The sequence below is a fragment of the Puma concolor genome, chromosome E1 (assembly GCF_028749965.1).
Source record: "Puma concolor isolate L17-30 chromosome E1, mPumCon1.1.hap2, whole genome shotgun sequence".
NCBI classification, from domain to species: domain Eukaryota; kingdom Metazoa; phylum Chordata; class Mammalia; order Carnivora; family Felidae; genus Puma; species Puma concolor.
In genome coordinates, this window is record NC_141680.1 from 42909341 (window position 1) to 42929172 (window position 19832).

The 19832-nt window shown below is 45.5% G+C and overlaps 1 protein-coding gene across 3 annotated transcripts in view; it reads right to left on the minus strand.

Annotated features, from left to right (window-relative positions):
* Positions 1-50: 50 nt before the first annotated feature.
* Positions 51-19832, minus strand: part of EZH1 (enhancer of zeste 1 polycomb repressive complex 2 subunit) — a 29494-nt gene continuing 9712 nt past the window's right edge. For all 3 annotated transcript variants that reach the window (XM_086687374.1, XM_086687372.1, XM_086687373.1), the window contains exons 5-21: positions 18293-18412; positions 16552-16672; positions 15465-15641; positions 14433-14535; positions 13783-13946; positions 13307-13398; positions 9976-10156; positions 9271-9467; positions 7653-7744; positions 6719-6759; positions 6099-6224; positions 4859-5037; positions 4243-4338; positions 3737-3818; positions 3202-3282; positions 2704-2788; positions 51-2427 (exon numbers count right to left, since the gene is read on the minus strand). In XM_086687374.1, coding sequence (XP_086543500.1) covers positions 2367-2427; positions 2704-2788; positions 3202-3282; positions 3737-3818; positions 4243-4338; positions 4859-5037; positions 6099-6224; positions 6719-6759; positions 7653-7744; positions 9271-9467; positions 9976-10156; positions 13307-13398; positions 13783-13946; positions 14433-14535; positions 15465-15641; positions 16552-16672; positions 18293-18412 — 1998 coding nt within the window. In that variant the 3' untranslated portion in view covers positions 51-2366. The remainder of the gene's footprint in view (positions 2428-2703; positions 2789-3201; positions 3283-3736; positions 3819-4242; positions 4339-4858; positions 5038-6098; positions 6225-6718; positions 6760-7652; positions 7745-9270; positions 9468-9975; positions 10157-13306; positions 13399-13782; positions 13947-14432; positions 14536-15464; positions 15642-16551; positions 16673-18292; positions 18413-19832) is intronic.

The window sequence follows — 19832 nt, forward strand, 5'->3', positions numbered from 1 at the left end:
ATCCCTGGATCCTTCCAGCCCCAAAGTACACAAGGCAAAACTTGCCAAAATGGACTCTATCACTTTATTCAGATAAGAGGTCACAAGCCACAGGACTTTAAAGTGCGTGAAATTCACTGGCGATAAAGCCGCACATATACCAGCCTCCCCCACCCCAAGTCCCCACCACCTTGCTCCATCCATCAACCATGTCTGGGGGGAGGGGTTGAGACCTGTCATTAAACGTGGGGGACAGCAGGGAAAATAGGAATGCTGGCAGAACAGGAGTATCAGTGGTCTGAAACTGGGAAGGACAGGGTTCCGCATGCTGAGGGAAGAGTGGGGTCAATCTAGCCTCTCAGTGGCTGGATGTAATTTTTTCCCCATGATTTCCTCACAGCCAGCCCCATTTTCAGACAGACCTAACTCCTGCTTCTTCATTTGTCTCTGATTTTCCCCTATAATTTACGAGTACTTCAGAGCCCAATCGGGCTAGAGGGCATCCCCGGTACACAACGGATACAAACCACAGCAGATGCAGATTTCGGAATGGTGGCGGGGCTGGCCGGTCAGGTGGGAAGAGGCTTCTGTCAGGAGCTGGCTGGGTGTGTGCTCAGTGCTGAGTGCATGAGTGCTCACAAGTGTGGCGCGTGGAGATGTGAGTGTGTGTGTGTGCACGTCCCACCCAAATCCCCAGGCGACGGTTTGGCCAGAGGGAACCCCACTCCTTGCTTCGTGGGACAGCCAGTAGGGATGGAGGAAGGGAGTGGTCAGTACAGACTGAGGAAGAAAGGCTTGGATTCCCTAGAGAAAAGAGAAGCCTGCTCCCTATGCTGATATTCCCTAGGCCAGCCTGTCACTGCCACGTCCTTTTTACCCAGCACAATGCTCCTTATTCCTTGTCAGCTCAGCACGCCAGCCACAGACACAGGGCTGGCTCCTAGAGCTGGCCCCATCCTCATTCACTTCCTGTGTGTCAAGGAAGCTCCTCCTGCCTCCACCAGGAGCTGAGACAGAACTGGAGGGGAATCTTCCAACCCCCTCTCCTTCCCTTTCCCTTAGGAATGGGATTTGGGCAGGGATCCCAGAGACTTTAGTTCAAACTCCACCTCAGCTACAGACCTTCTCAAAGAAATAAAGTGCTTTGCTCTTCAAGAATCCCAGAGAGAACGGCACCATGCAGTGGCACAGGAGGTTGGCCTGCTTCTTCTCAACACTTCAAATACCCTCCGCCAGTGTGCACTTGCAAGCGTGGTGCCATCCTGAACACGTGCAACTTGGGAGCCCCTCACCCATCTCCAAACACATGCTGTCAACTCACCCTCTCCAACAGCAGGTGCTACAGACAGGAAAGTAAATCACCTTGACAACCTTCCCCCTCTCTAGTCCAGGCTTTCGCCCATCTACCCGGAAGAGATAAGCAACAGAGGCCCCATGGGCTTGGCCTCTAAAGGGAATGCAAGGCCTGAAGACGGCCTCCATACCCAGGACCGGAGCGCGCACGCCCGGCCTGGCCCGGCATACCTCCTGTGCGTCTTCAGTAGCAGCACGATGCCTGCCTGCGGTCGCCAAGCCCGAGCTTTGGAAGGAGCTGATAGGGCGCTGGCACCTGCTTTCAGGAATCTGAAAACTTATCCATCCATCTCCAGAGTACAGAGAAAGTTTCTGAAAGCCTGTTGGGCCCCAAGCTTAGCAGCTGAACTGCTGTCATCAGGATGGCTCTCGCTCTCTGTCCACGGAAGAACGGCACTTAGCTTTCCTTCTCCCGGCATTGAATTTCTATAGTCAGAACCCACACTCCTTCAATGTGAACCCCGCCAGGAGGGAAGAGGTAGTAAGGTGACCCGTCTCCCCTCTGAATTCAGTCTGTGCCACCCACCAGGCTTGCCTTTAACCCAGGCCACTCGTAAGCTCCAGGTACCAAACTTCACTTAGCCCATCCTCTCCGGTCCTACGACCTACCACAGAGACATAGGCTGGCGACCCAATTAGACAAGGACCCCTGACTTGGAAAGTTAGAATTACAGGCCAATGCTTGTTAGGAACTGCCCAGGTTGACTGCTGAGGCCCAAGACCTACGGAACGGACAAGAAACCACGCTGAGCCACCCATCCCCAGCCTGTGCTCTCTTCCTCCAAGGCCTGAGACGTGGTCTCCCGCTTCTACAGCTCTCTCCTGGGGAGCCCAGCCCTAGCTGCCTCTGTCTCCTCTCTCACTGAGACAGTCTGTCCCCACTGGACACAGCGGAGGCCTCGCTGCGCAGGGAGTGGGTGGGGGGTTTCTCGGTGTGGGAGACACGTAGTGCAGGAAAGTCGAGCAGCGGTGCTGTGTGCATGAGAGCAAAGACAATGCTGCTACCATAAGCGCTGGCGTGGGGCCCAGGAGGGCTAAAGGACATCAGTCTCCCGCTCGATCCCCACGTACTTGAGGGCATCAGCTTGGCTGTACCTGTCCCGGGACAGGAGGAGGAATGAGATTACTGTCAAGGCTTCTGTGACTGAACAGACAGAATCCCCTCTATTTTGCTTCCCCATCTCTCAGAGCAGTTTACAGTGCTCCCGCTTCTGGGGCAAGGCACCAGGGAGCAGAACAGAGGGAAAGACTTGACCACCACAAGACCCTCTCCTTCATCTGTATCGCCCACTTTATGCCCCCAAATCAATTCTAACAGCCACCATTCTGCCTTTGGAGCTACCTCCCAAGGATCATTTCTGGCTGCCTCACCTGTAATCAAAGAAGAGCTCTTCACCAGCTTGAATTGCCCTTTTAGCAAAGATTCCAATGCGATGATCCCCGTTCACCATGACCACTGCAAACAGGACAAAGCCAAGGCTAGGTTCCTAGTCAGCTCCAAGCCAATAATCGGCAGGTTCTGGGCTGATTTTCTCCCAGTTCCCAGCGAAAACATAAATAAAGTGGAGTTTAAAAGCAGTCAGTAAAGACAGTTGCCTCTCTGCTTTTAGATCTGTTATTCGGGCTGGTGATGTGGGAAAAGACCTATCTTTAAAAGATTCTTGTTTGTGGGAAAATCTTTATCATGTATTCAGTGAGAGAGCCAATTAACAAAATAGAGACGGAGACGCAGAACGATACCAGACATTAAGCATGGTTGTCTTTGGACAAAAAATAACTCGGCAATGGAAAAAGACACATAATGGATAGAAACAATAGTAAATAAAGCATCCATCATCCACCCTACCTCCCAGGTCACTGGGAACTCACCTTTGGCATAACAGTTGGGGTTCACTGAATGGTTTGCAAATCGAATTTTGTTTCCTTTCCGGGTAGCATCTACTACAAAATCTATATAACGTAAAGAAAGATCATGGGTTCATCAGGCAAATCCACAGCTTCTCGAACCTGGTCTTAAAATCAATTAAATAGTAACAGAAATAATCCAGTGGGGGACTTTGAAGTCCAGCAGCATGCAGCATGAGAATGCAGCCTCATGTGGGCGCGTTCCCTTTGGGTCCCCCCATTTTGCTGGAATTACAGATCCCCTCTTCCCATCTACTGGGTAGGGAGATTTCTCAGGTGTAAGTGCTCAGTGCTCCGATTATAAACACAACCCAGAAACGCAGGTTCTCCCAAAGCAAGTGAACTGTGGCTCGTGGTGTCTTGAGGTTCAACGTCCCCACCTTCCTCTGCGCATCTGCTGGAGAAATCACAGCTGATCTGAACGTGGACTACAGCAAGGGCAATCCGGTAGAGAGACATGCCTGAGACCACCATGGGGCAAGAGAAAGAGACTCCTTACCATTGTTGAGGTTGAAGAGGAAGCTGGACATGTATTTGTCATAGACCTTCCCCCGTCGATCAGCCTCGTCTTGAGAGATAAGCTGCAAAGACAGATAAGGAACAATCGGAGGATAAGGCTGTCTGCTCAGGGCATGGTACCCTGCCCTCAGAAAGGACTGGGAGGGGGCACTGTCACACACACATGCTTGCTGAGTATCAGGATGAGAGTCACAGGAGACAGAGCTCAAGTTACTGTATCCTATCTAAGCCCCTCCAGGCTGACCAGTATTAAGACTGAAGAGCATTCCCCGCCCACCCCTTTGTGTGGCCTGAATTGGCAAAGACTTTAAGAAGAGTGGTTTATCTCAGGATTGCAAACACTTCTGTGGGATCCCCCAAGAAGCCACACGGGAACTCAGCTGAGTTATTTAGAGAGTAAGTCACAGAAGTCTGGCCCACAGAAAATCAGGGTTTCTCATCAGTATCTCCCCAGAAAGGAATGTGGTCCAAACCGATAGCACTCACCTCACCACAGTATTCAGAAATGAATTCGTTCTTTTGCACAGACTCCTTAATGAAGGTGCCCCATCCGGCCACATCTGAGGGGGCCAGCAGCAGGTGCTGGGGAAGAGGGAGTCAAACCTCAGACTACAGGGCATGTGTGAGTGGGCGGTGTGTGTACTGGATGTGCACGTGTGCAGGGGGTGGGCAGGGTGGAAAGAACTAGCAACTGTTAAGAGGATCTGAAAACAGAAAAAGGTCTAAGCCATTCTGTTCTGGGGAGAGGCAAAACAGCAAAGGGAGGTGAGGAAAGGAAACATGACACCTCCTCCTCTAGGCCCGGGGACCTCCTAGACCTGAGTCGCTAGGGAGTCACTGCTACGGGTCAAGTATAAACAGACAACATCAATGATGCGTCCATCCTCTCTGCTCCTCTTAGTCTGGCCAGGTCAGGGGTCATTTTCCTAACTCCTCACCGGGACAGCAAACTTTCTTTATCTCAGTACGTGTGTGTCCTTTAGGATTTACCAAGCCCTTTCATGTAGAAACCCCCTAAGGGACCAATGGAAAGAGGCTGCTGGGGAATACTCAGTCTTTTCCCCTCCACCATCTGGCTCGCAGTCCTAAGAAAAGCCCTCACCTTCTTGAGGCCTCGCTGGATGCTGCAGTTTTTGCAGGAAACCACCTTGCAGTCCCAGTGCTCCGAGGCCCCGCAGGTGAGGCACAGGTCGGGGTCGCACTCTCGCACTGCCAGGTAGCAGGGACACTGCTTGGTATTACACTGGGTCTTACAGCGACAGCCAGGGAAACGATTCTGACCTGGGGAGGAGGAGAGGGGCGGAGGGAGGGGTGGGTTAGGAAAAGTAGCAGACTAAGCTGGCGCTCAGGTCTGACTCAGGGGTCAGCAAAGAAGTACATGTGATGTGTTCAAGGAGATCTGGCAAGTAGGAGAGAAGCTCCCTTGCTTCGTATAGTCAATTTTTTGTTTGTTTGTTTGTTCTCTTTCCTGAGAAAATGGAGTGCCTCCCAACATTCATGCCTGGGAGTCAAAAAAAAGCAAGTTTGACTATGGAGATGTGTTTCCTAGAGATTCCTCAACAGTGCTCTTCCTTCCTCTTGGTGGTGTAATTTGGAAGGGAGGTGGTTAGGGGCCCAGAGAAAATGAAATCAGTGCTTTTCACTGGTAAATCATCACCATCAAAACAAGAATCATTTTGAGAACAGAATGCATCCGTTCTATGCCACCCTCCTCCACCCACTGCCCTCCCCAGCACAAGCACCTCTCTTCTGTGGCTAAGATTGATATCTGCTATGGGTTAGGAGGTATTTCCAGCACAACTGCCTGGGCATCTAGTTCTGCAGGCTCTGGAGGCTGCTATTGAACTTCTCAGCCTTGAGTGGGGAAGGGCACAGTGTGATAAGAAGTCAAAGAGAAGCATGTTTAGCCGTTAGCCTTTATCTTACTTCTGCTGACATCCAGACTGACCTGATAGTAAAACTCCGGATACTAAACTAAAATGGGCATACGCAGTGTTGTAACCTGTACATGTTGTAAAACAACACTTAAAAAAGGAGGTCTGTGACAGCACCTTAAGGGAAAAAATTCCCACGTTTCTTAATTCTTCTCTGGAAGGTAAAGATGGGAATGTTTCTGATTTCTGTATAGTTGTTGCTTTTAGAATCAAACACCTATGGGTTTTTAAAACAATGACTTTTCCAGATCTTAAGGATCTTGTTTCCTCTGCAGAATGCTTAGAACACGGCAAAGAGGACATCAGAAGGCCCAGGGGCAGCAAGGGGCATGGGCGGGGAGGGAAACCTGGGGTGCACAGTGGCTGGCTGTTTCGAGAGGACCACAGGGGAAAACAGTGGAAACTTACAGTCCGGGTTGCACTGGCAGAACTTCTCACAGAAATTCTGTGTCATGATGCAGGGGCAGGTGCTGTCACAGGGGCGGTCTGGATGGTCGCAGGGCTGGTAGTTATACACTTGAGTGGAAGAGTTATCTAGGAGAGAAAAGAGTAGACCAGGACACTGCTGTGCCCGGGGCCCCTTACCGCCCTCCCTCCCACCTGCCCGATCGTCTCGACTGGAGGAGGCTGTCCCAGTCATGATCTTGGACACACGTTTTAGCACCTGAAGTGAGAAGCCATCAGAGATGATGGTTGTTTGTCAGCTACAACGGGGTGATTTGCCTTGTGGGGAGAGTGTGGAAATGGTCTGGGACTATAGGGCAGTCCATTCCAAACACTAAACGAAGTCTGGAACCTGGCAGATGGCGCGCTATGAAAGTCAGAGACCACAAGGCTCCTAGCTCTACCTCCTAAGAGGTGCGCTCAGCTGCAGTGAGAAGCTGAGCTGTTCTCAGCTGCTGCAGAGAAATCTGCCATCTGCGGAAGCAGTACAGGGTCAACAAGAGCGGCTGTAGGTGGGGCGGGCGGGTGACCACAGGGGTGAGACCTCACGCTGAACTGCCGAAGAGCACCCTGGTGCAACTTACCTTTCTTCAGCTGAATTTTCCTGCAGTGTGCAGCCCACAACCTGGAAAAGAGAGGCGGATGGGCCTGGGTCATGGCTCTGCACATTTGGGTAAATAACAACATGGCCTGCTTTGAGGGACTGTGGTTTGATCACCAGGGAGTATCCTCCCCGAATCCTTCCACCAGAGGCCCCTATCCTGCTAGATGGAAGCCGGAGTTCATCTGGAGTCCAGCTGGTCTATGCTTCAAGATTTAAATATAAAACAAACAAAGATGTATAAAAAACAAACACAAAACCCAACCCTCTGTGTCTATTATGACGCTATTGTTTCTCCCTCTCCCCCCTCCCTCCCTCCTTCTCTTTGGGGAGGTGGAGATGTGGAAGAATTGCAGGATGGGGAGGTGGGAACTTTTCAGGAATCTGCTGACTGAACAAACCGAGAGGCAGAAGCCACAGGGACTTCCTTCTATATCTAGAATTGGTGTCAGTTCCTTCCTTGAGTAGGTGATAGTCATTAGGGAACCGAGGCAGGCAGAATGTTGAATTAAAAAAAAAACCCTTCCAACCCTTAGCAAAGGCTAGCTAAAAGACGGTGTTATTGTGCAACTTAGAAAAAACAATACAAGAGCCAAAAGGAAAAACTCTGGTCAGAGTTGAGAAGTGAGAACAGTGGTCACCAACCACCCAATGAGGAGAAATGGCCTCAGGGTGGAGCCATGAGGCCAGCTCTCACCCTACTGGCCAGGAGCTTAAAGGGACGGCAGACGGTTATCTCCCAGTCCACAGCATCTAGGGATGGGAGAAGGAAGGGCTGGTCCAAGTCACAGACCCACAGGGAGCACTGAGAAGGCTGGCCCTCAGTTGTGCAATGCTAAACTCAAGAGGGAGGCAGTTGGGAAGTCCAAGGGGAGGTCAGAGCACAGGGAACAGAAAGTCCTTTGTCCAACCCTTGCCTGTGCTTTCTTTTCTTCTTCTGCGACGGGTTCATGAGCTCATCTGTTGGCAGCTTCAGGATAAGTGATTCTTTGACTGCAAACTGAAAGACCTGGAAGAGAAATCCAACAGGACTTGTCACTCCTTGAGCCAGGTGGTCAGATAAGTGAGCCAGCCAGGCGCTGGGCTTGGGAGCATTCTGGAGAGCTCAAGGGCGGCTGACTGAGCATCTCTTCAATGGGGGGCGGGGGGAGGGGCACAGAGTGGGACTGAGATATCAGATCACTGGCCCTGGCATCCTGACATCAATTCTTAACTATTTATCCTGACTCTAGAAAAGAGAAATACTGAGCACAGTTACAGCTCTCCTGGTCAGTAGCTTTTATCTACACCTTTACCTACCAAGCCCTGAATGGAATGATTCTTACCAACATTATCTGTCTCTTCTGAGGAAGGGCAACTTTGGGTCCCTTGTATAACCGAGTGTAAGACAGGACAGGAGTGGTACCCCTTGGCTAAGCGCTAGCTCCCTCTGTTGGTATGAAGAGGCCAGACCCTTGTCTATTTTCATAGGCCAGCATTTCTGGAAGACTGGTTCCCTTCCAACATGCTTCTTCCCTTATAGCGTTCGTTTTTGGCTTTTTTTTTTTTTTTTTCTCTCCTTTTTGGCTATAGGCCCTCTTGAGATTCCATGAAAACTACAAATCTTCTTCTCAGGAAAATACAGGCAAAATTGTTTTGCCCACAATTCTGTAGATTTTCAGGTTAAGAACCTTTGCCTCAAGGAAATAGGCAATGAGCTCCAAGTGAAAGGGCACTTCCATTCATGGTTCTAGTGCATGTTCTAAGTAGAGGCATCATGAAGAAGAGGCCACAGAGACTCCTCCTGAAGTCAGGCTGCTAAGCAGCATGGCTCAGCTCGAGCATTCCTTTCTTATTGGATCGGCCCTAACACCCAACTGCTCCTTGAACCCTGTTCTTTAGTCTGTCTTGTCACTGCAGTCAGGCGGAGACTGATTGGGACATCAGGTCCCACGGCCTCCAAGCATCAGTGGCTGCTATCAAATTGTGATTCTAGTAACGGCATGAGTGAGAAGGGTGAGGTCCAGGCCCAGCTACTGGGGGTGGCAATTAGAAAAGCTAGCGATAGAACATCTGGAGAAGAAAGCAACCGAGGAGACTGACAGAGGGGGTGACCGCGGCAGCTACAGAAGCAGGAGCAGGCCAGATGAGAAGATCCCCAGAAAGACCTGGGGGTCCCTTTAGGAAAGGGGTATACATTTAGAAAGAAAGGCAGGAACCAGAAACAAACAACAACAACAACAACAACAACAACAAAAAGCTAAGAGAGGGCAGAAACACCCAGAAGAGTCAGATAGTGGCTAGAGACAGAAATGACAATTCGGCAAGGAGGAGACCAGATTCCCCAAGCACGGCTAGGCCTGGGATCTGCAGAAACAGTCTGCAGAAACAGTCCCATGTTTGGGGAACCCGCCTCGTGGCTCAGAAGCACCTGCTCATGAGGGACTGAGCCTAAGACAGCTCCTTTTGAGACAGGCCACACAAGATGGCAAAAGGGCTGACAGAGCAGTGGATGAAAGGAGGGCCCTGCCTGTCCCAGCTCCTCTCCAAGAGTACCTGCTTGCATGTCTTAGTTCCCAGAAGTCTGGCTATGGAACAGAAGTTGTTGAAGTAGGTGCCATGAAACACTCGAAAGAGAGATTCCTCAGCCCCAGTCCATTCCACAGGCTCCGAGGGTGCTTCCACTACACAGAGCTGAGGGGGGGCCGGACTAGCCTTCTGCTTTGTGGGGGTCTGGCAGCGAGAGTTGGCCTCTAAGAGAGGAGGAGATGCGAGCAACAGGAGGAGAGAGAATGCAGTTGTCATCAGTCATTTGCCATATACTCCGAAGTACATCATTCTGCTTTAAATGGCAGAATAGTTAGGAATCAAAATATTCCCTGTCTCTACTGCCAACAGGCGAAGCCATAGAAAGGACTAACCATCTTTAGGGGTGCCTGGGTGGCTCAACTGGTTAAGTGCCCGACCCTTAATTTCGGTTCAGGTCATTATCTCATGGTGCAAGAGTTCAAGCCCTGCATCAGGCTCTGCACTGAGAGCATGGAGCCTGTTTGGGATTCTCTCTTTCTCTCTCTCTCTCTCTCTCTCTCTCTCTGCCCCTCCCCACCTCTCTCTCAAAATAAATAAATAAACTTTAAAAAAAAAAAAAAAAAGGAAGAACTAACCATGTTAAAAAAGTAGTAACGTTAAGTGTTAGGCAGTGATCCTGCGTTTCCCAGAGGCCTTGCATAGGAAGAAAGGATCGCTTTCTGTTCAGTGTACCTGAAGAACTGGAGGCCCAGTCATTGCCTGTATCCCTGTCACTGTCCCCTTCTTTAGTCTCAGCCACAGCAGAGGCTGAAGTGTTGGAGCAGGAAGCACTGACCATGTGGTGCCTTCGTCGGCGACGCCCGGAGCACTTAGAGCGAGGGTTGTGGAGCATGGCGTACTCCTTCGCTCCTTCCTGCAATGTACACGTTACAGGTGGGAGACAGGAACAGGCCCAGGGTCGCCATATTGATCCCATCATTACAAACCCCCTTCTTCAACGCCTGTGCTTACATGCAATGACACTGTCTATGTTTTGCTCTGTGCTATGTAAGTGTGACTATGTAAAAGCTGCTTAACCAGCATTCTAAAACTTACAAATTTATACCTCTTCACAGAAGAGCTGCCTTGTAAAGTAATATTAAAACAGATATAATCTGTGCATCTTCAACTTTCCAGTGAGTTGGGTCTAAAACTCATTTGCATGTTAGCTATTTGGAATTTGAGAACACATTCTCCTGTGGAAGAGGAAATGAGGTTCAGAGAGGAAGGGACCTGCTTGAGCATATGTAGCTAACTGTTCCAGAATGGGTACAGAATGAGGGCTCCCCATCCCCTGGCCACACTGTTTTTTTCATTCTACTTGCACTGCTTCTGTTTCAATAATAAAATATGTAGTCCCTAAATTTGTCCAATATCACTACTTACTTCTCCCAAATCAGTTTATTAGACTTGGAAGAATACTGCTTCATTATTTTATAGCTATGCTTTATTTAAAAAAAAAAAAAAAGACCCAATAACTATCACACAACTTGATCATCTACTTCTCACCAGACCTGGTTCCCAAACACTTCTAGCTGTTTCTGAAAACTAAATCTACGTGCAAAGGATAAAGATTTGCCATTACTAAGGATATTCAGACTAATATCCTGTAGGCCCTAAAGGAAATTCCAAAAGTGAAGTTTTAAAATTAACTGAATGTGAAGTTTTAAAATTAACTCAATGTGCTCATCCTACAATGTGACGTACACAGCATCACTTACAATGTATTCGTGATCAAAAGATTTAACATAAATATAACTAAGGCTCCAGAGCTAATTCTAGTTCATGGGAAATAGAGGATACAAAAACAAGTTCAGTAACACCAGAAGAAAACCACAAATTCAGAATTTGGGACAGTATCCTACTAGACAATGAGCCTGGATTTTTCAAAAAGGAAAAAAAAAATGGTGTGATTACTTGACATTAAAGGAGACTGAAAAGACATAATAATCAAATATGATGTATGACTGGATGACCTTGGTTAAAAAAAAAAAAAACAAAAACCAAACCCAGCTACTCTTGGTACAGCTGAAAAAATTTAAATATGGAACTGACAGATGATATTATTAAATTCTCTGAATTTTTTTTAGGTGTAATAATGTGGTTATATAAGAGAATGTCTGTATTTTTAGGAAGTGCATGCTGAAATACTTAGCAAACAAGTATCTCAATGTCTGCAACTTATTTTCAAATTGCTCAGCAAAAGATATGCATATACAAATAGAGAGACGAAGCAAATATGGAAAAACCATCATTAAATCTAAGAAGGTATCTTTCACCTTCCTTCCATGATCGAGATTGAGGGAAAAACAGTCCAGCATTATATTTGAAAAATGCACTGATTTCTAAAAAGCAATAAAAGAAAAACTGTACACAGACAGTTCTGTAAGTTAAACACACACACATAGACATACATTTTGGGCACTGACAGCATCTTTTGAAACATGTACAGGGTCTCAGGGTAATTGCTGTGAGAAAGACAACGTCTTTTTACTTATATAAATGCTGGTGTTGGGGCGTCTGGGCGGCTCAGTCTTCAGCTCAGGTCACGATCTCAAGGTTCGTGGGTTTGAGCCCCACATTGGGCTCTGTGCTGACAGCCTGGAGCCTGCTTTGGATTCTGTGTTTCCCTCTCTCTGCCCTGCCCCTGCTTGCACTCTGTGTGTCTCTCTCTCTCAAAAAAATAAACAGTAAAAAGTAAATAAAAATAAGGGGCACCTGGGTGTCTCAGTAGGTTAAGCGTCCATCTTCGGCTTAGGTCATGATCTCACGGTTTGTGTTTCGAGCACCCCGTCAGGCTCTGTGCTGACAGCTCAGAGCCTGGAGCCTGCTTTGGATTCTGTGTCTCCTTCTCTGCCCCGCCCCCACTCACACTCTGTCTCTCTCTCTCTCAAAAATAAGTAAACATTAAAGAAAAAAAAAAAAAACGCTCTTTAAAAAAATATATATAAGAATAAAAAAATAAATGCTGGTGTTGATATAACACAGTGTAATTTTTTTAAGTGTGGAATAACTTAAAAAGTATGGACTCTGGAGCTAGACCAGAGCTTGAATTTCATTACCGCCAAACCACTGACATTAACAAATCTTGGACAAAATATGTAGCTTCTATAACCCATAGCTTCTCCACCTCAGGATGTTGTCGTAAGCAAGAATGTAAGATAATATACGTTAAGGGCCAGCATGCTACTTGGCACACAGTAAGGAGTCGACCCATATGGGGGAAAAAGTAGAGAAAGTCTGTTCACTCTTTTGCTATTATCACATGGCTCATTTTCCAGATGTATACCCAGTGGCACTTTTTACCATCTTTTCTTCTATTATCCCACTAAAGATGGTCCCAAAGGCACTTGGCTCTATAACCTATTTTTAATTGGTAGCAGAAATCAAGGTATTTTATTCTTTACCTAAGCTCACTGTAGTGTGCAGAAAGCAAAACTGTGTCTTTGGCTGGTCCAAGTGAACCTATTCCCTTCTCGTTCTAAGTGTAGTGCCTTCCCACACGAATGCAGGAGAATTTATGCTGCCGCATAAAGTCTGTCCATCAGGGAAGGGCCCATCTGGCTGTTTACCTTACAATAAGACATGGGTGCTTTCATGTGTTATTTCTTGTATGTTTCTATGCATTTAAAAGAAGACAGCAAAGAAAATGCCATTACAGATACACACATGCCCTCCTCACGCCACGAGACTAATTTCATAGTCCTTAGTATTTGGGAGCTCCTTAAGAGCAGAAGTCCTGTTTTATTTGTGCTTTGTGACCCCCCAGAGTGCTACATACTGGCTCATCTGGTTTGTATTCCCAGGAGCAGAAAACTGAAGGGCCATTTCCTGCTCAATTTTCAACAGATTTAACAATGGCAGAATAGTTTAAGAACATATCAGCAAGGAGTGACTGGCTGGTTCAGTTGGCGGAGCGTCAACTCTTGATCTAAGGGTCATGAGTTGGAGTGCCAGGTTGGATGTAGAGATTAGTTAAATAAATAAAACTTAAAAAAAAAAAAAAAAAAAAAAAAGAACATACCAGCAAAAGGAAGCAGTCTGTGCCACATGGTTCTGGTTCAATCTTGATCTCTTTGTTCTTGCGTTTATATACATTAGGGGTGGCGTGAAAAGCTGGAAAACACAAAACTGTCCTGTTTCCAATGGTTCATCCACTTGGCAGGATGGGGAAGAACAAAATCCAATTAAGGAGCCATGGTGGGAAAATTTAGATATAAACAGCTACCATCAAGGTGTGCAAAATTTAATCATATCTGACATCAACACAACCCTTTCAAAGCTAACAGGTGCTCAGGGACTCGTATGTTGCTGGTTATTCTGTCCTGACCGTGCGAAACACATTGCACCGCAACGGTACAAGTGAATAGAGAACCCGCCCTTTGTAAAACCAGCGTCAGGTCAGAAGCCAGGAACTCTGTATGATTAACTAAAATAAACAGAAGGATGCAGTGGCTGGGGATGGAGAACAGGAGAGTATTTCAGAGTAGCCCCACTCACGGTGAAGGAAGCAGTCGTATTTGAAGCAGCGTCGGCAAAAAAGTGTGTGGAAGGAGTGCAGAGACTGCTCCCGCTGCACGGACTTGGCGTTGGGGCCGTCGATGTTGGGTGTGCACTGAGGGGGAAGCGCATTGGGGTCTGACATCTCCGTCAGCTCCCGGTACCTATTTTTAAAAAGAGAGAGAAGAATTCCTTCCAAGGAAACGTCTTCACTGAGAAAGTACAGATCGCGCACTGACAGTCATCCAGGTACGGTCGGCCAAGGGAGCATGGGTGCTTTTTTACGGGGCTTGCTGATGGCAGGGTGGCGTATACCTAAGTGGGTGCACCATTGCACCTGTGCTGGGCTGGGCACATGTCTGCAAGCAAAGAGAGAGACAGATTTGGAAAGTATGGCGCTGGAGTAACTCTCCAGAAAAATGCAGAATTTTAGAAGTTCGCTGCCCGAAATTACTTCAAAGCCAATGAACAATGCCCTTTAATATGGGAACGGGTATTTAGAGGTAAGCAAATGAAGTAGGAAACAATCATAAGTGTGAGCAAATCATAGCACACTTACCAGAAACAAGGTTTTTTATTAACCAAATTTAGGCTTGAATAAAAGTTTGCTTGAGCGCTCTACATGGCCTGAGTGGAACGGGCTTCCCTACCTCTCCTTCATGTCATCCGGGACACCGTTCTCAGGGAACATCGAGGCAATTGCACTGAAGATCATGTCGTTTGGGAACTGTTTCTTGGAACTCTTTTTGTTGCCTGAGTTGGAAATGACAAAGAGCTCCTGAGCTATAATCAAGGATGCAAACAAAGCTGTTTGGTCATTTTCCCTCTGTCACAGCATTTTGATTACAGCTGCTTTGCTAACCCAACCGCTGACTGTTTAGGAACACATAAAGAAAGTCAATGCTACCTGGGTTTATCTAATAGGTTGCCAGTAATAAGGAAATCAGCGTCATCTATACATTAATGACAAAATCCATGTTCCAAGAGAGAATCTAGAGGAGAAAACAGGAGTTTTCATGGAGAGATGTGGATATTGAAGAATGCCATCATAATGATGAGGCTGAAGAACAAGACTGATGTTACAGCTTTGTTGTAACAAGACAGAGACACTATGTCTCTGGACGTATAGTATAAGTAAGTACCATGGCACATAATTAAACATTAAGTTAATTAAATATTAACAACATGGAAAAATGCTTATGAGAGAAGATCAAATAAAAAGGGATGTAAAATTGTGTATGTGTGTGTATCTGTGGCATGATCCCATTTCACATAATGCATATAAAACACGTTGTTTTGTATGTGTACTTTTTTTTATTATATATGTACTTTTAAAAACTTGAGACACAGTTGACATACAACGTTATATTCGTTTTAGGTATGTGTATGTGTATATTCTGTGTGTGTGTGTGTGTGTGTGTGTGTGTGTGGATACACACACACACACACACACACACATTTTTTAGATCTAGAAGAAAACATTAATGCCGGTTATTCCTAGGTACTAAAATTATAGGATAATTATATTTTCTTCTTTCTAATTTTCCATGTCTCCCAAACACACTACTCTGTTTCCTTCAGAGTGAACCAAGTGAGAAGCACCAGCAGCCTTTAATAATCAACAAACCTTTCTGTTTCTCCCTTTTTCCCTCTCCCTGTCACTTTCAGAATGGAATATTTACCTTCAAGAGCGTGTCGTTTTCTCTTTCTTGTCACTGGCAGATCTTCTTTGCTGTCATCTTGCTTCCCATCTGAGGTGTCATTGTGCCCTTCCTCCTCTTCATCTGAGTATTGATTCAGAGCATCTACTAACTCCAGGAAAACAGCATCACTAATCAGAACAGATCCAGGGATCATCTCTAAAACATAAAGATTAGATGGCTGAGCTGTGGTCATTTCATGTTCCCTTAGTCCTCCTAGGAAGGTTTTCTCGTATTCACTCCTGAAGTACAACTTACGTTATATAACGTAGGTACATTTTTATATGAACAGTCAGGAAATTACAATACTTTGATTGGCTCTTACAGCTGCAACAATCAAGCTGGCTAGAGTGGGAAATCCAGTTATATAGGCTTTACTCTAACTGGGATAGTTCACTTCCTCAGTCACAGATCAACCTGTATTTATGGTCCAAAATCTCACAAAGGTGTACAAGCAATACAAGTGGGACAGGAAAAGAATGATAACATGAAAATTTACTTGGTTTTGCTGCTGATGGGTTGCCAGTGACGTCTTTGAGTCAAAAGACAGCATTATCTTCTTAAAATCATACTCTGTGGGGTTACACTAACAACTTAGGATAAAGTCTTTGAACACTAGGGGGCGCAGTAGATAAATAATGCATTTTCAACAGTACCCACAACTGTCAAAAGAGCTGGAAAGTCAGAATGTTACAATTTCTGGGAGATCTAGGATATATCTGGATCAAAGTAGGACAGAGAGATTATGCTCACTGCCATTCTCAGAGAAAGAGAAATGAAGAACAAAATGGCTTTGGATGGATTTATGGAAAACTCCTAAGATCATACTTCTCTGTGCACTACACTATCTCCTCAGCCACTGATTACTACATATATAAAATCCTTTTATGTCGCAACTCCTTTTACAATGTAACTGGGCACATTTTTAATATAAAATTTTTAGTCCCAGCAATCGAAATATTCTTCAGTGTGTACACCGTGAGGTAGCAAATAAAAGCAAGATGATGATGTACCAAAGAAGGGGCACCATTTTAATAAAGTTTTCTCCCAAAGAGCCCAGTACCACTACCTTCTTCACCGTGGACTTTCCCATCATAGTTATTGATGAGCTCCTCAATGAAAGTCTCATCTTCTTCTTTCACCTCATCTCCCATGTAGGGAATATTGCACAAAACTGTCTCATCTTCTACCTGAAATCAAACCAGATGTGATTCATTCCATGAATTCACTAGGCAGCTCCTCTTTCCTGTTTAATAGAATCTTTGCTGGGCCTTTTTTGATGCTTGAATTTCCTGAAAACACCTTTGGTTACAGAGTTTCCTGCATTTTTAAAGACTGGCCATTCTGTGTTGCCAACAAAACTTCAAACGGAAGGGGCAATGCTACTCTTAGGGAAAAAAGTCAGTTTAACTACTTAAGGATATTAACTACCAAATGTTTAGCCTAGTACTGACAATGATATTTGCAACAACATTTAGAATTTGCCAGCACATTTATCTTTCACAGTGATTCCATCTATTATCTACAAAACATCATTGTAAAATAGGTACAAATATCACTTAAACAATAGTCTAAAAAGTCTTCAATTCTAATTCTTATCATAAGTAGAGATACATAAATGAAAAGGAAGGCTTCCAAGAGTATAATCTGCAATATAACCAGAATATTCAGAACAGAACCTGAGCAACCATAGAGTTTCTGGGTAGTCTCTTATACATACTAGGACTAAACTCCCATAATCATAATAAAAAATTATGATTACAACTCAGGTCGATCACACTCGATGGGAACCTAAAGTCAACTGCAGTATGAGCTATGAATATTTCCTGGCTAAAGAAAATACTAATGGATTTTTGTTATTGTTGTTGTTCAGCAGAAAACATAGCCATTCTTAATTCCCCAAGTAGTAAGTAAAATTACTGTGAAGTTTTATTCTAAGAGAGGATTCCCTTCTGTAAACCTATATCCTATTCCTGCTGTCACCAGGCAGATGATAAGCAATGCCAGTATTTAGACAGGACTGATTATCAGAACCAAAACTAACCCGAGCAGGAGTCAGCATAAAGGCCCAGATGTAAGGCTCTTGAATCCATGTGCCCCTCTATTATTTCAGTTGCTTTCACAGCATCTTGCCTTTAGGGGGTTCAGAAAGGATCGCTCCATCAGCAGGGAGATGTCAACCTGCTTAAGCCTCAAGTGTCTGATTTAGACTGCATTTAACTTCACATGTTACAAAACTGGGCCAAAGTAGTAAGGGAAAATTGGAGTCTTGCCCAGTCTCATTCATTCAAAAAAGAATAAGCATTGGAGTGCCTGGGTGGCTCAGTTGATTAAGTGTCCAACTCTTGATCTCGGCTCAGGTCATGACCTCAATGGTTTGTGGGATTGAGCCCCTTGTCTCACTCTGCTGACAATGTGGAGGCTGCTTGGGATTCTCTCTCCTCTCTCTTTGCCCCTCCCTGGCTCACATGCTCTGTCTCTGTCTCTCTCTCTCTCTCTCTCTCTCAAAATAAATAAATCTTAAAAAAGACAAAAACAAAAAAAACAAAAAAATCTAGCATCAACTCAGAAGGACACTTCAGAGAGCACAAAACCTAATGAGTTAGAATAACGTGTGCTATATGTACGTGTGTGTGTGTGTGTGTCTGTGTGTGTGTATAGAGAGTAAATAAATTAAAAAACAGTCTGTCCTGCATGCCCAAGCTTTGTTAAGTACAATCTGATAATCTTTACCCTAAGAGGAGTGCCAGCACACCAACACAGGATAATCATACAGTTTATACAATCACCACAGTGCTTTTAATACATACCATAAAGTTCTGCTGGAGAGGGGACCAGGAATACATGATGGGAACCAAGGCAACTGTGTTCAGAGACCTCATTAACATATGTTGGCTTGCAAATCCTGGGAAAATGCTCTCTATGGTACACTGAAATATAAGCAAAGACATGGGGAGGGAAAGGCAAGCACATGACCAGAGAGAACTGGAGTGGGGCACCTAGGTGGCTCAGTCAGTTAAGTGTCCAACTGGGATCAAGCATTGGGCTCTGTGCCAACAGTGTGGAGCCTGCTTGGGCTTCTCTCATGGGCTCAGGTCATGACCTCAATGGTTTGTGGGACTGAGCCCCTTGTCTGACTCTGTGCTGACAATGTGGAGGCTGCTTGGGATTCTCTCTCTCCCTCTCTCTCTGCTCCTCTCCCACTTATACTCTCACTCTCTCTCTCTCTCTCAAAATAAATAAACTTAAAAAATTTTTTTAATTTAAAAAAATTAAAAAGAGAACTGTAGTTTCCTTCTAAAATGGTCCCAATAGCCTTCTAATTCTTACAAATTAATAGGTTGAGGATTTTGCAACAATCAGCTCCTAAAAAAGGAACCACTGGATTGTAAAGCTGTGGAAACTGTCTCTTATTCACCTTTGTATCATCTACAGACGCCAGCATGGTGCCTCTCACACCCAACTGGTGTTTATTTCAATGTAAAATTGCTGCTCTCCTTGGACTGTCCACAACAGCAAAAGGCCTCTGAAAGTCCTAGGAGATGAGGAAGTTTTCCTGAGTACCTACACTTTAAGACAGTTGGCCTCAACTTAGCTGCAGAGGTGATGGAGACAGTAGGAGGAAAGCAAAGCAGTACAGAAATTAGAGTCATATTCTGCTTTGGAGAAGAAAATTGCTCAATATACTATCCACTTTTTACATCTTAAAAATATTATCTCGGGGTGCCTGGGTGGCTCAGTTGGTTAAGTGTCCGACTTCTGCTCAGGTCATGATCTCACAGTCTGTGAGTTCGAGCTCCATGTCAGGCTCTGTGCTGACAGCTCAGAGCCTGGAGGCTGCTTCAGATTCTGTGTCTCCCTCTCTCTCTGCCCCTTCCCCGCTCATGCTTTGTCTCTCTCTGTCTCAAAAATAAATAAAAACATTAAAAAAAAAAATTATCTCTTAGGGGCACCTGGGTGGCTCAGTCGGTTAAGTATCTGACTCTTGATTTCAGCTCAGGTCATGATCTCATGGTTCGTGAGTTCAAGCCCTGAGCTGGGCTCCTTCCTGACAGTAGAGGCTGTTTGGGTCTCTCTCTCTCCCGCTCTCTGTCCTCTGTGTCTCCCCTGCTCATGCACGCACGTACATTATTTCTCTTCTTCTCTCTCAAAATAAACAAATAAACTTAAAAAGAGAGATAAATTTATTTTTTAAAATATTATCTCTTTAAGACTAGAATGATGTTTAGATTTATAACAAGGAACATTCCTTTGATCAATATATTCCTGCTCATTATCCTGGGTCCTCTCTTTCCAATATCAAAGCACCGAGGTGCCAAACAAGGCATAGACAGGGTTGTTTTGAAGCTC